Here is a 15,756-nt window from a genome sequence, read left to right as displayed (position 1 = left end):
ATGCTTATAAAATTGCATGACGGTCCTTATTTGTTCCAAGATACTGCTAAACAGAGTCCTGGGGTTGGTAGACCTTTGCTTAGCTGGAGATTGTTTGAAGGGTGATGGACAGTACTTCATAATAAACTGTAGCTAAGCAATGGGGGACGGTGCTTGTGTGAGACATTTCTTCTTCTGGTTTAAGTTGGCGGCACATTTATATAGCAGTACAGGTATTGCCTACTCTGGTTGCACCAGTGCTGGGACCACAGATGCCTGCACTCTGAGACTTGGTGCTGCTACAGGTAAATGCTGCGTTTTGCCTTTCTGAGGGTGAGGGGCCAAGGCCAGTGCTATTCTGGTAACGGGGAAGGAGGAAGTAGGAAAAGCTGGAATGGAGAACCAGGTGAGAATGAGGCCTGCTTCTCCTGTTCCTGCTGGGAGGACAGGAGGGATGGGAATGGTGCCAGCAGCTGGGGGCCAGAGCTTTCTTCCAGTGGCTGCCACTCTCACTCAGCAGCCACCACAACACTCAGCCTGGTTTCCAAATGGCTTTGATAATGTGGAAACTTCTAAAGAAATTAAACAGCCTTAGGAAGTCCTCTAGAGGCACAGTAGTTGGTTAAAAGCCTGGAAACGCAGGCTAGGAACAACTGGTCGTTTCCCTCAGGTTACCTGTGGATGCCCAGCTGGCTCAGTAAATGGGGCTGTGCTGCTTGATATCGGCATACAGTCTGGAAAAGAAAGTGGAGAGGGAGGTGGCAATCTTAGCTGGTAATACTAAGTATATTCCAGGTTGGGAAAACATAAGGTTGCTGCGAAGTATTGAAGAAGGACCTCATAAACCTGAATAATTGGGCTAATGAAACTGGTTGATTATGTTCAGGTTAGATAAATGTAAATTAGTGCATGTGGGGAAAAACAATCTCAAATTAACATACACAGCAGTAGGGACAGAACTAGTTACTGGCACTGAAAAGAAGGGTTTGGGAGTTATAATGGATAGTTTCACCAATATATGAACTTTGCATTCAATAGCTGGGAAAGTTGATAATAAGGTAATAAGAAAGAAAGGAGGAGAGGCAGGTTGAATGTTTGGTTTCTTTCCTTTACATAATAACTCCTAACATCATTGCTATGACACTATATAGACCCAAGTTTTGCTGCATGTTAAGTAGCGTGAGCAGTTTGATCTCCTTATCTTGAAAAGGATACAAAAAGCTCAAAGATGTGCTTAGAAGGAAACAAGGATGATCAAAAGAAACAACTTCTGTATGAGGAGGTGCTAAATTGATTTGGGTTTTTCAGTCTGTAAAAAGATTTCTGAGGGCTACTTAAGAGAGATTTATAAGATCAGGAGCATCATGGCAGAGGCAAATGGGATGAATGTTCACTCTTTCCCTTGAAGCTGGAAGTTAGGACATCAAATGAGATTATCAATGGTCTGGTTCGAAATGAACAAAAGGACATTTTTCCACAAAATATCAAATAAAGCTGTGGAATGGGATATACGGGGTGTTAAAGTGAACCTAGATCCAAAAAGTGTCAGCTTCACGGAAGAAAAATCCTTCAATGGCTATTGAATACCAGATGTCTGGATTACAATTTGCTGGAGGTTGAGAGAATGTATTGGTGTATTTCCTGCAGAATATTACTCCATCCTGTCCGTATTTGGTGCACCTCCTTAGGGATTCCTTCTTGGCGGAAGTCTGAGACAGGGTCCTGGATTAGACGGACCTTTGGTCGGACCTGGTATGGCCGATTTTATATTTCAAGGGCTCTGGCAGTTACATAGTACTTGGTGTTGCAAGAAAGGCCTTGAGAACTTTCAAAATAAGAGATCCAGAAATGCAAGATGGAATTATGATTACTGGCTAAGTAACCAGAGCTTTATTTTGCTCTTTGCAACGTTTGCTCCTTCATGTCAACCCTAGGGGTAAATCTGTGTGCCAGTTCACCCAGGTCTTGCAACAACCTGAGACAACCTGTTTATTAAACATATGCTTTGGCTTCTATACAGAGGAAATGGCATGATCCAGGCTGGTAATGCAGAGACTTGCATTTAGTTTCTGCCTACACCATTGACTTTCAGTGTGTTTCTAGCCAAGTCCTTATTGTCCCTCCGTTTCCCTATGCCAAAGAATAAAACCCTTCATATCTCCCTTGAAGAGCAGCTTGAGATTAATGGTTGCAAAGTGCTAAGTAAGTGCTAAAAGTTGTGAGTGAATGCAAACTTTGTTTGATGCTGCTTTGTTTAATGGACATTGCAGTTAAGAAACTTGTTCTCTTCTGTGTCTGTTTATAGGCCTCTAATTCAGACTGGGTAAGAAGTAAAACCTATATTCATTCTCGAGGAAAAAATATGTTTGTTTTTCCATACTTACATACCCCCAAGCTAATGAATAAATAGTATGTCAATACTGTCAGGGTTAACACCTGGGAAGTCTGCAGTGACCTGATTCATCTAGAAGAAGCATCATTTTTTGTCCTGTCTGTCCTGTTGCAGTTTCTTCTTGTTTTTGTGCTCTCACTAGGTTGCTGTTTATGGGATGAATTTTCAAGTCATGTCTCAGATTCACAGTCACCATCGACCTTTGCACTTCCATGTTGCTCTCTTTCTGCTGCTGTGACCTTTTGCAGATGTGTTGTATAAGTTGTTTATAATGAAAGGCAGCTGATGGCACTTTCACATAAGGTGGTTGTCCTCTCCTTTGCTGTGCAGTAGCATACCTGAATCCTGATGAGAATGTGAAGAGATGCTCTTGTTCAAAATTAAACATATCAAAGGCCCTAGAACCTGCCTTGGCAATTGCTGCTGAGCTAGATGGTACCAGATTTCAAGGAGACATGGAAAAAAGTCTTGGTGTCCAGCTATTGTGTCCCAGGAAAGTGCTACTTGCTTAAATTGAGTTTCAGCAGAGAGGTGTGCAGCTGTGAACACTGTGAATTCACACTGTGATCTCTGACTGCTCTGCACATGTTGTAAAACTGCAATGGATTATGTAAGGCTTTTTCCTCCTTTGGACTGACTAAAATCTGGCAAGAAGGTGACTTGAATCTGCTTGGTTTCTGAATTTCTGGGAAGTGGTTTGATTCCTGGCTCTGTTTGCTATTACATCTGATTGCTGTCGTCCTCATGCTGCTCCAGTATAGTTGGGGTGTGTGGATATTTCAGCTCGGCCTTCTCTTCCCCACTTGCAAGTCCTGTGTCATTCCTGCTCCTAGGGAAGGAGGCCTTCTCATCTGCTGTGCTCCCACAGTGGGGCTCCTCCGCAGAAGACTGGTCTTTATGCAGGAGTTGCTGCTGCTGCATGTTTACAGAATGATTAATAATCACATATTGGGCCCTTGGTCAGGCACCTGTAGATGTTTCAAGGACACTCTACGCATCAGCTAGAAGATGTGAAAAGGTCCACCCTTAGTGTGCTAGCTGGGTATTAACACACCTCATCGTTCAGGAGGAAGACATCACGTTTCTGGGAGCTCTTTGGAGATGAAACACCAACTTTGGCAGTACAACCAAGAAGACCTACATGATTTCCTTTACTATGGGAATTTAAGTGCTGGGATTGCATCAATCCTCTGCCTCAAAGCTGTTACGGGTCAGGAAGTGGGGGAGAAGACCCAGGTGCTTGTGCAAACCTTCTCTGAGTTTCAGTAATAAATTTCCAGACACATTTCCCATGAAATAGCTAGCACTGCGTGGTTCCTACGGAGAACCTTACTGCAGTGAAAGAAAGTAGGATCTCCTGTTAATGTATCTGGTCAGTGTTTGTACGTGGAATTGTCCTGTTGGGTATCAGGGTAGTCACAATATCAATGCAAGTCTCCATCCCAAATGTGAAGGCAAGAGCTGTGTCATTGCTTCTTTATATTTTACTTTTTTTCCAACACTCCCTGATAGGTTCTCAGGACCACCACTGATGGCCACCAAGAAGTGTGTGGATTGCAGGGAGAGGCTCGTAGTAAAAGAAGAAACGGCATCCAGCAGATAGGGCTGTCTGCAAGCATGATCTGCAGAGCCACACTGAGTTATGTCGCATGGAGCAGATGCACACAGGGTGGTGCTAATTGGCATTCCCTAAAAGCCATTCTCCACCCCCAGTAAACCCTGTCCGTCTCAAGATAATGCTCGAGTGAATTCTGCCAGTGCTCTGCATCTAAGATCACATTAGTAAGCGGTCCAGATCTAATACAACCCCCTGCACAGGTTCTATTTCATTCATGCAATTCATCTCGGAATTTGTTTCCACTTACACTCTAAGCCTCTCATGTGCTGGTTACAGGTATTTTTGATTTAGATAAAAACAGTTATTTGAACAACAGCCAACTAACTCTGTCTTGATTTTTATATAGTTTCTCTGTAAATTCTGTGTGAAGGCCACTGTGTCCTTTTGTTCTTTGCATAAGTGTGGAGAGGTACCTAAACACGACTTAGCAAACAGTTATCCTATGCAATGCAAACAGTAACTCTGGCCAAAGGGCATTTACCCCAGCCTGTGCTGCCAGTGATGATGCTCAGAGGGTGGTCCTGTCTCAGACTTCCCTTGTTAGCCTAGCTTTGCTTCTGATTGTCTGTGTATGTTGCACTGCTTCTTTGTCTGCCTGGTAACCAAAGGTATCCAGTTAAGAAGCAGAATAACTGATTTTAGAAAATGAATGAACAAACAAATGAAAAAAACAACAAAAACTCACCACACATGAAAGAAAACATCCAATCCAGTTTAAGATATGCCACCTTTTTGAGCCAAATACTGAGGGGTGTACTGAATGCTTGAAGTGTCTGTGGAAATGCAGCAAAATATACTAAAAAAAAACCAAACTCTAATTCAATATCAGTATTTCAGCTTATGGGAATATTGTACTTTAGCTCCACTTTGTACCTTTCTCTGTGTGTAGTCCCAGTCCTGGTCTTAGTTAAAGATTTTCTGTACCCTTTGGGTATCTGAAAACTGTCTTCTGGCAGTTTTAAGGTAGTTGATAGGATTTGAAGGTGTTAAATGCAGTTTAATCCTTCTTTTTAAGGGGGCCAGGGACATTCTACCAGAGTGACTTGCCAGTCTTTGTAGATCAGTGTCAATTTTTGCTGCACTGATATTATTTTAGTGGGGAGGGAAAAAAAAAAAGAGAAATATTTCTAGTTGTTAGGATATTCTATTTCTTTAACTCCTAGAAAGACCAAAGTGAGATGGGGGAAGCAAAGCAAACCCCCAACAAATTGAGGCGATGTGTTACTGCTGATGAAGCAGGCTAAGAGGTTAGGATTGAGAGAAGCACTGTAAAGAAAATACGCTGTGTGTACATGTGTGATGTGTGTGCTGCTTCCCTTTCAGAGCAAGTCAGAGGAAAGGACTGCAGCTGTGAAGGCAGTTACTGCTGGTCCTGGTCACTGCTAAGTAGCAGGATGGGCACTGATAGCGAGTGAGGAGCATGAGAGCAGTTGGCTATCCACAGACTTCCTTGGAGGAGAGGTTAGCTTGTGGGCCTGGTGTGATATCCTTGGGGGTCGTGTTGGGAGGTTGCTGGAGGGCTCAGACCTGGCAGAACAAGAGCAAGGCCTGCTTTCCATGCCCAAGGCAAAGCCGTGGTAAGGGAGAGTTTGGGAAGGATAGTGGTGGGAACGGCGGGAGGGCCTTCATGGCAAGGGGGAATGAAATACAGCTTTGTCTGTAGATGCCAAAGCTGGTGAGAACTGCATTCCTGTTCCTGATGGGAGAAGTGTGAGATGGAGACCCCTCTGTGTGTTTGGGTTTTTAGAGGCTACACTGCATAGGGGATCTAGTGACTTTTCCTCCCACTGTTAATAGAAGGAAATCCCTTCTCCTCCTCCTCCTCCCACCAATGAAGAGTGAAGGCAGAAAATGAGGTGGTAGCAGCCTTGCTGGAAAGGGCAAGAGACAGTGTCAGGGATGCCTCTGCACCAGTGCATTGCAATGTGAAAAAAAATGGCACAACTGTCACTTTGAAGTTTGTGGGTTACTGTTCCGGGAGGAAGCAGCAGCAAGGATCCTTTTGCTCTGGCTCATAGACTTAACCCTTGGCTTGCTACTCAGGATTTGTCATGCCAGATCAGACCTCTTATCTACCTCATTCAGAATCCTGTTCTGGCAACATCTTTCAAAGCTGGATTTTCAGTGTCTTCTAGGAGTCTTCAGTGGAAGCTTTATCACAACAGTCCAACTGCACAGGCTGAAGAGACTGTGTGCTGTCCTCAGAAGTGCTGTTTGCTTCCCACACATCCCCTTTCCAGGGCTATTCCCGCTCCCAGAATCCCAAAATTCTCTTGGGAATCTGTAGGGACTGAGAAATGTAATCCCATTATTTATTTTGCTTGTGGGTACAGAATGGATTCTGTGCCCACTGAATTTGGCAAAGAAGCACTGAGGGGAAGCCTGCAAGGGTAACTCTCTCTGTGCCTTCCTATATGTAAGTGGCTAAACTGATCTGACCCCCTCTTCTCCCTCCCTGCTCTTTTCTGACAGAAATACTCTTAAAGTTCTTGCAGCCTTTGTATGACCTGAAAGTACTTAGTCATAACCGCTCAACAGCTCTCAACGTACAGCATCCCCAAATAAAACAAGGGCACTTTCCCACCTTTACCGTCAATCTAGCTGTACTATAGTAATTTGAGTAGTTTCCTATTTTATGCTTTTTTTCCTGAATTGATCAGTATAAATGAGGAATCAGTAAGTGAGCTCAGCCTCTGTTGTTTTCCCTATATGGTGATTTGCTCACCAAGAGAGCACGTAAAATCTTTCAGTTTAAAATGTGTAATGTTTTGACCAGGTGTTAACAACAGCACAAAGTGTGCCAGAAGGGGTTAGACTGGCCTCAGGCCTTATTGGCATATACAATATCGGCTTAAGAATCTTTCGTGTCGTCCTAAATGACTGTTTCACCCTTGTTTTCTCACTTTTCCAACAGTGAGTAGCAAATACAAGGCAAACATCCTCTTTTCTTTCACATCACAGATATGAGACAAAACGATGTAAAAGCCCAGCCCATGACTCACAAGTGCATAGAGGTAGAGCATAGACATCACACTGTTCATCTTGAGGGGGTGGAGAATAAAAGCAGTTCAGTGGCAGGAAAAGTTTTCTAGAAGGCCAGCATTTACAGTTGGTGTTGCAATGTCATAAGGACATCCCCTTCCAATTATGAATTGGAGTGGTGCTTGTCTATTGTGCACAAAAAACGTACAAGGAAATGCTATGTCATTCCTTGTAGGAATCTGGTGGCTGACTTTACTACCCTGCTTTGTTCTGTCCTCTGCTCAGGAGAAGGCTTCAAAACTGGCACTGGATGTTTTGCTGAGGGCCAGGGTGGTTCTGCAGCAGGGGGCCTCTCGCATCCTGCATAATGCGCTGCAGAGACTCCTTTCTCTGCTGCCACTGGCCTAACATACCTCCTGAAGAAAGGAGCCACAATCTGCCTTATATTTGTTTCTGGTCAATACAGACTTGGTGGTAAGGAGGCATACTGTCTTACAGTCACAGCTCAAATCCTACCAGGAGTTTCACTACTTGCATTGGTGCTGTGGGTGGGAGAGAAGTTTCCTGAATGGAGCTCTATTTTAAAGAACAGTGCCGAGGAATTTTGTGCAGCCAATGAAGAGACTTGCCAGGCTTTATACTGAATCCAGTGCATACTGGACAGGATTTTGCATGTTTAATCACTGCTATGTGACTGTGTAGTGCAGAAATAGTCAAAAAAGTATGTAATTAGGATACACCTCACTGTCCAGTCTCCATGCTTTGAATTAAGGTGCACAGAATAGCAGTTCACATCTTCAAAGCATTGCATCAGTTCTAATACTGGAAATTCCTGTGATGGGTCCAAGTGATGTTATTCCCATTTTTAAAATTAGGGAACTGAGAGAGAGGAGTGAAGTCACAGGCTTGGGACTTCAGAAAGATTTAAATAACATGTAGGCATTGCTGGCCCCTATGCTTGTGTTAAGCATGACAAAACATACCTGTCTGCATATTGTTTCTATAATACTATACGTATATGTGTGTGTATATTACGATTCCTCATGACTGTTAGTCTTGGAGACACAGCTCTGTAAGAGTCACATTCAGGTGTTCCTGATACAGAATCACCTACGTGCATCATTTCATCGTGGCCCTCTCTGTGACCTTTGTTACAGGTAGCTGCTTCTCCCTCACTGGTAACCTAGGATATGCTAGAGTTTACCATCATTTGAAAGGTGGCATTATTGATGTTCCGTCTCTTCAATTTCTTTTACATAACACTGAACAAGAGAAACAAATTTTTTTAACGTTCTGAGACATCACAATCTAATGTCATTGGGTGAGGTCATTAGGATAGAGGCTGCTCAGGAAGGTTGTACAGCCTCCATCCTTGGAATTTTTCCAAGATTGAGCTAGACAAAGCTCTGAGAAACCTGGTCTGACCTCACAGCAGACCCTGGATTGAGAAGGATGTCAGACTGGAAACCTTCCAAGGTTCTTTCCAACCTGAATTATCCTTGCATTATTACGCAATATTTTGCGGCGTGCTGCAAATTAGTGTTCATATTGAGTTTGCAGAAGGCTCTCCATGGTATGGAAAGGAATCTGAATGGAATACACATGACAGCAGGGATGCTAGAGTAAAAAGTTCTCCATTTCTGAAAGAATTCTGTCTCATTCTTTGTAATGGGAGTACGTATTTAAATAACACAATAGCTTGGTGGTAAAGGCTTGGTGACAGACTTGTATCCTGGAACAAGCAATGCGAACAGCTTCCTTCAGCTCTCCACAACTGTAAAGAAGAAAGAATCTCTTTCAGACAGCACGCATAACTCCTACTAGTGTCAATGGGAGTTAGCTTAGTCTTTGCCCCTTCTTTCTCTTTTCTTTTGGAAGCATTGCCCTTGGAGTGACTATATTACAGTTCATGGATGTGGCAACAGGTGGAGGAAAGTCCTCACAGTTCCTTTCTCCGGGTAGAGCACACAGTTTTTTTGCTTACAACCCATGTTACCTCCAGTGACCATCGTTTGTGGTGTATGAAATATGCATTCTCAAGAAGCAATTTCTTTCCTAAGCTGTATTTTTGACTAAGGTAAGTGAAGGCTGTCTAGGCCACACGTGCTTGGTTTGGGGAATTTATAATATGCTCTGGAGAGATATTTAATGGGAACACTAAGTAGAAAATAATGGAGTGCTTGCAAGTCTTACATTTTCAGAACAGACTAATATTAATCACTTAACACCCTTTCCTGAGAGTAAGGAACACATGCAGCATGTTTAACTTTGTTAGATTTTCTTTGCTCAGAACTGTAGACTCCACTTTTGCTGATTTATTGGCACTATACTGTGTCAATAGAGCTACTTAAAGTGAGTGCTGGAAGCAGTAGGTTTTGTGTGGGATAGAATACTGTATTTCTCATTTTTGATCGTTTATTCTGAAGTGCCAAGACTTCAGTCTGAAACAGCTTTTCTAGGAAAAACTGAACTGTATGGAGAAATAAATAGTAATAATCTAAGAAAAACATGCTGTACTTTTTTTTTCCTGGCATTTATAGAGCAATAATGGTTGAGCTAGATAGACTGTAGGTAATGATGCAATGACAATGGTTTCTGTCAGGAACTTCTAATTTGAAAAGAACTTTACGAAGCCCTTACCACACCTCCCTTCACAGTTCTTTACCCCACTTAGTGTCACCTGTTGAACATGTTGCTTAACTGTTCTCATTTTCTGTGAAGACAAGGCTTTTTAACTGAAACAGAACCTCTGACCCTCTCACCTGACACCTGGTAAAGGTAGATAACACGAGACTTTCCACTTATCATGGAACACCTGAAGCTGTAAGAGGATACCTCTCCTTTGCTAGGTTGAGGCTCCAGAAAGCTTAGTAACCTGTCTCTCTTTCTCCTTCAACTCTGAGAATGCCATTAGGACAGGAAGATTGAGGCTGAGATATAAGCATATAAAAAAAGTCTCCTTCCTCTTCTCTGTCTAGTCAAGTTGGGCAGGGAGGTCTTTTTGACAATTCAGATTATATGGTTCCTGAAAATGTTAATGAACTCTGCAAGCTGCCTGGAGAAACAAACATGAGAAGCATGCCTCGCAGTTAGTTTTCAGGCATAATGAGTCAGAACACCCAACATTTATTTGTTGCATCCTGAGTGTCCTTGGACAGGTTGTTTAACTGCTCAGAAACTCTTTCATTTCCTGTATAAGGAGAACAATAAATCTTACGTGCACTAGAGGAGTGTTTTAAGGGTTAGCTGATGAATACTCATAAAAAGCCTTAAAAGGGCTTATTGAGGGACAAGCTGTAATTATGACATATGCATCGTGATTACTAGAGATTGCTTCTCTGTGTATACATATGTGCACGCAACTGACTTGGGTACACAGTCTGCTGAGGGCACCTCACCAACAGTGGATTCAAAAAAGAGTTCTTAGATTTGGAAGGTGAAGGAGAAGTCTTCTGCTAGTATTAAATGACTTGCTTCAGTGGGAGTTGCCGTTTACAGAGGTACTAAATTTAGGGAAGGGGATGGTGGTGAAGAAGGAAAATAAGTACTCTTCCTTGTATTTTGGTGGTTACAGCGTCTTTCCTTTATCTCAGCATGTTTACAGGCAAGATCTTACAAGACTCCCTCATCTTGCCTAAAAAGATCAAGGGATCATTCATTCAAAGGAATGAGAAGATATTTTATGCTCTACAACACTTTAAAGCCTATGGCTTCTATCCAAGGGTGGTAATTCTATGGTGTGTGTCAAGTTATATGGCAGCTTGTCCACAGGAGACTGAACTGAAACACCTCCCACATCCCCTTCATAAATGCCATCCACGTTGTACATCTAAGAGTAGGTCACTGTCAAGAAGAGCTGTGTGGAAAAAGGTAAAGGTGAATTTTGATGACTAGTTTTACAATAGACGTTTAACAGAGATACGCAGACTTTCCTTCTGTCCAGTAGTTGTACTGAATGGGAGGATGAGAAATAAAAAGAAATAAGAAGTGTAGATGAAGGTGAAGCCTTTCAGTAGGGCAGCTTCTTCCTTCTCTATATTTCCCACGTATTCTTAATTTTCTTGCTTCTGACACTTTGAAAGGATAATGAAGCTCTCAATGAAACATTTTTTTTACCTGGAATTTTTAGCTAGCCATGTGTCTATAATCAGAACATCTAAGATCCATATAAGTGCAGGACTGGCTCTTCTAATTGAAGAAAGTTATCTGAACTCTGTTTAAGTTGTTGCTCAAAAGCAGAATGCTGTAGGCTCAACTTGTGAGGTAGGTAGAGGGAGAAGGAAGTTTCCAGGGTAACGATACAGAAACTAGAGAAGATGGGGGAATTTTTTGACTAATTGTTTTGGGGTGAAGTATGTCAGTTCATCAAAATCAATCCAGTTCACAGAACTCAGCAGATTTTTGATTAATTTCCTAAATCAGTGAATTGTTGTTGTTTTCTAGAAAAGCATTGGAGCATGTAGGAACATTTAGTATTTTCTAATTTATTTTCTTTTATGTGGAAATGACTTAATAATTCAAAAGACCCCAAAGGTTAAAATCAAAGTGAAGCATTGTTATTGACTTAAAGACTGTTTTTGATATATTGTCAGTTTATGCATATTTTTAAGACTTTGAATTCTTGTGTTGTTATGGGAGAGGACAACAGATCTCCTCCAGATGATCAAAGGTGAGGAAATCATTTCCCAATAAGATTTAGCAAATGAGAGTTTTCAGCCCAAGAAGTTCTAATCATAGTTATCTGTGCTGTATTGAACAAATTAGAAGCCTGCACTGTATAGCTATGACTACTGCTGCTAATCTTGAAAACTGCAATATAGGCAGATGCTTTTTCCTCTTAAAGGTTAAAAATTACAATTTGATTGTTTTTTGATGGTGCCTTTTTGAATGCTTGTCTTTGCTTTTTAGGTTTAGAGCCTGTAGGGTACCAACCCAAGGTATTCTCTGGAAATCCAAGAGTTAAAAACACTTAATGCCTATGAATGCTCCAATTGTGTAAATCATGTTTCTGGAGCTGAACTTTGAGGAAGAACACCACATTGCAATAAATGTGCAATTGAACCATGAGAACTGGTAAGAGCTGATTTAAATTCTTTGTGATACTGAAAATGAATTGAGAACCAGTGGCGGCTTCTAAGAATCTTGGTGTGAGCTTGACTGCTCCAGATCCCTGCTTGTGGAACAGATGAAATACAGCTGGCCGTCTACACAGCCATCATGTGAAAGTGAACTCTTGGTTACAGAGTTCCCTGAAGTTGCAAAGAGGACGTGATTTGTGCAGATTTTATTAGCTTGGCTTTTTTTTTTTTCCCACTGTGATGATAGCCTCAAACTGGAACAAAGTGAGGCTTTTTCTTGTCTGTCAGAATATATTTATCTTTCCATAACTTATTCACCTGGTTTGGAAGCTAGCTTGTTTGTTTTTTCAGGAAAGGTGCCTGCTTTGCCCCACTTTATGATGAGTAAATAAAAATGCAAGGAAGATGAGTGGCTAACACAAGGTCATCCACTGAATTATCTGCTTAGCTGAGTTTAGTACTATAGACCAGTCCGACTCATGGTCAGGCAAATAAGGACCAGCAGCATGTATCCTTTTCTTCCTTTTCCCCATTCAGCACATACAAATCAGTCCTCTCTATAGTCAGGAATCTCTTGCTTGTATTCTGATGTTTGGTCTGAAAGCCATCAGAATGGGGGCATTTATTCACAGGGTGTTTCATAACAGTTGTGACAAGCCTACTTCCAAACCCAAATGAACCCAAACTACATTGAGGACAGGGGGTCACAGGGAGTCTAGTGGGCAGAGAATAACTGCCTTCAGCTAAATCATTTATGGATCAACAAATCAGTTAAATCTTCATCACATGGCCTGGGCTTATAGAAGCTTTTCAGTAGTCATGGAAGTAAAGCCTTCAGATATGCCTGGCAGGACAGAGGAAGTACCTGTGGATGGTTTCAAAGACAGCGCTTTCCATTTTTTACAGTTGTATCTGGTGAACACAAATGATTAATGTCCTTTTTCCTGCTGACAAGGCTCTCTTATGAACATACATACTCCACTGCATGCAACTTAGAGTGGCTGCTAAAGATTAGGTCCTCTGTGGAGACTGAGGTGGGGACCTACTGTTTATACAGAGCGAGTGACACCTCTCTGCCCTTCAGAGAGGCCATTTGGATCGCCTCACTTTCTGCTGCTGGAGTGGCACCTGCCTGGCTGTCGCTCTCGTGGCCTGCTCTCTGGCTCCTTCAGCTAGGTCACTTTTCCAGTTTGTGTTTTCTGTTGGGCAGATCAAACAGTATCCGCTTTTATCTGCTGTGCTTTATCTCCTGTCACGAAAATCAATTCTCCCATCCCTCTTTGAGAATAGTCTATTCCCTTGTGAAATGCCTCATGCCTTTCTCCCTCAAACTCTTACTCTAACTTGCTTATGATTTGACCAGGTGGTTTGTTATATTACCACATATGGTTTGCACAGCTGGGCCTCCGAGAAGGGAAGAACCCCCCCCTAAACCTGCAGCTTACGTATCTTTTCTCCACCTCTTCTTCCTTCTCTCCTCCCTGCCCCCCACACCGGAAAATACAATTCAACTAATCAGCCGTTGCATCTATTAAAATATTAGTCTGTGGGATGCTACATGCAAGAGCAAATCCTACAGAAACTTGTTGCACCTGCAGGGGAAATGTTCCATATACGGTGTGGAGGCTGGCAGAGTCCTGATTCAGAATAAAATCTAAATGATTCTGGTCGTTTTGCCACATCCTGTTTCTCTCATTTATGCATGCACCATTTTGATAACCAGAAAATAGTTGTCAGTTTGCTGGAGCTAAAGATAACCTTGAATCGTAGTACTAGTATCTCGCTCCTTTAGTAGTGCTTGGGTTCTCTCCCTGCAGAGATTGGGGCCAGCCTGGAAAACTGGGGCCAACATTAAGTTTCATTTCTGGCATTCCTTGAAGTTTAGCATGATTTCATAACTGCTTCTGAAGTGTGTCAGAGCAACCCAAACATGGCAAGTAGAACAGTTTAGTTCTCTGGCTAGTCAAATTACCAGTATCATCTGTCTTTGTATTTGTCTTTTAAGCCGAGAGACTTTGTTTTCTGTAAGATATGAAGTAGCAGGGAGAAAAGCAGTTGGTATGCTTCAATTTCCGGACTCTGCCTGAGGGCTTTCCCTCGTTCACTTGGTTTCTAGCACTAGGGTTTTTTTGGCATGTGAACCATTCTCTAGATCCCTTGGCTGATTTCGGCACATCTTGTGTTTACATCCTGTTTTATTTCCCTCAGAGCATAGGTGTTTTAACACCAGAGAGAAAACTTGATCTTAAGATTGCTGTCAGTGGTTAGGGAAGCAATTCCCACGTAGACACGCTGACTGGCATGGCAGCTACTCCACTTCCATTAGTCTTCGTGCTGCTCCCCTTGAGTACTGCTGCTCTCCCTGCAGCAACCCATGGTGTTTCAAAGTGCTCTTTCAACCTGTGGCCACGTTTGAAGGGACAAGTTGTCTCCTTCGGCACTTCTACAGACTCTAGTGGTAGTTGAATTTGGAATTCAAAAAGCTAAGAAATGGCTTGTAGATTTGGATAGTTTTGTTTAACGTTACATTTTTCGAATTCATAATGAAGAAGGGACATATCAACAAGATGCATCAAGGTCCATTGTGCATATACTTTTATTTATTTGACATATGCCTTTTCTCGAAACTGAGATCTAGTTAAAATTAGTATTTGGTAACTCAAATTCAAAGAATGACCAGGCTGGTATTTTGTGCAGTGCCATCAAGCTTTTTGAAAATAAAGTTCTTTGTGACATTTTACTTTTTCTGTTCCTTTCACATGACTTATATTAAGCTGAATCAGACTTTGGTCTGTGCAGGCTGGTACGCATCCTGAAACAGATGAAAAAGATCTATATTTTAACTGGATACTTACAGAAAGACATTCAGGGGACAGAAGTAATGAGCAGATCTTTCTGCAGGTTTATAACTTCTTCAAGTTTCTTTTCCTTGGACTATCTGGAGATGCTAACAGTCCTAATACAGTACAGCCATTTAAAATTGCAAACAAAAGTGTTTGGCTGTCAGATGTCTAATAGTGAAGAATGCTGAAACTCCCATGTGGCAGCTGGGGCCTAGCACCAGATACATAACTATTATCATCACTTACTTGCTATTTGTATTTAAGTAGCATCCAGAGTAACTAATTTATGGATGAGCACTCAGTGTTCATCTAGCTTGCTCAGTATTAAGGGACAAATCTTGCATATTTTACTCATGTGACTAATCCCATTAACATCAGTGAGACTCTTCAGGTGAGCAAGACTGGGATTTTTGGGGTGCCTTGCTCTCATTGGCAATCCTGGAACTACTCAAGTAAGCAAGGCTAATAACATTTGGCTCTGTGTGTAGAGAGTTGTGTTCTTTCCATTAAACAAAATGTGACCTCTACAGGTTCTCCTTTTCTGGTGTAAACACCACGTCTACACCGACTGGGGAACCTCTGTACCAGTGCTGCTGATTCCAAATAAAGTCACGGTGACAGGACCTTTAGTGGGAACTTACCCTGCCAAATTCACAACGCAGCAATACGAGAAAATTAGCTCATTGGATCAGATCCTCACACTGTTGTAAATCTTGGTCACCTTATGGACTTTGCTGGAAGTGTGCCAGCGTACACCAGGAAACGAGTGGAATCATTCTCCTTTATTCCTGATCACCACTATGTATATTTTCTTGTAGTATTTATGTGCACCTGATGTTCCTTCTTAGAGGAAAGCCTGTTTTT

The 15,756-nt window shown here is 42.1% G+C and overlaps 1 protein-coding gene across 5 annotated transcripts in view; it reads left to right on the top strand.

The window, feature by feature from the left end:
- Positions 1-15,756, top strand: part of DPF3 (double PHD fingers 3) — a 162,732-nt gene that overhangs the window by 17,044 nt on the left and 129,932 nt on the right. For 4 of the 5 annotated variants that reach the window (XM_013191468.3, XM_048065246.2, XM_048065247.2 and 1 more), the window contains exon 1: positions 5,313-5,450. The exons of the other annotated variant lie outside the window; for it this stretch is intronic. In XM_013191468.3, the coding sequence (XP_013046922.2) occupies positions 5,410-5,450 (41 nt within the window). In that variant the 5' untranslated portion in view covers positions 5,313-5,409. Of the gene's footprint in view, positions 1-5,312; positions 5,451-15,756 lie in introns of those variants that run through there. 5 annotated transcript variants of the gene reach the window in all.

This window comes from Anser cygnoides, chromosome 5 (genome assembly GCF_040182565.1).
Source record: "Anser cygnoides isolate HZ-2024a breed goose chromosome 5, Taihu_goose_T2T_genome, whole genome shotgun sequence".
Classification (NCBI taxonomy): Eukaryota; Metazoa; Chordata; class Aves; order Anseriformes; family Anatidae; genus Anser; species Anser cygnoides.
This window is presented reverse-complemented; position numbering and strand designations above follow the sequence as displayed.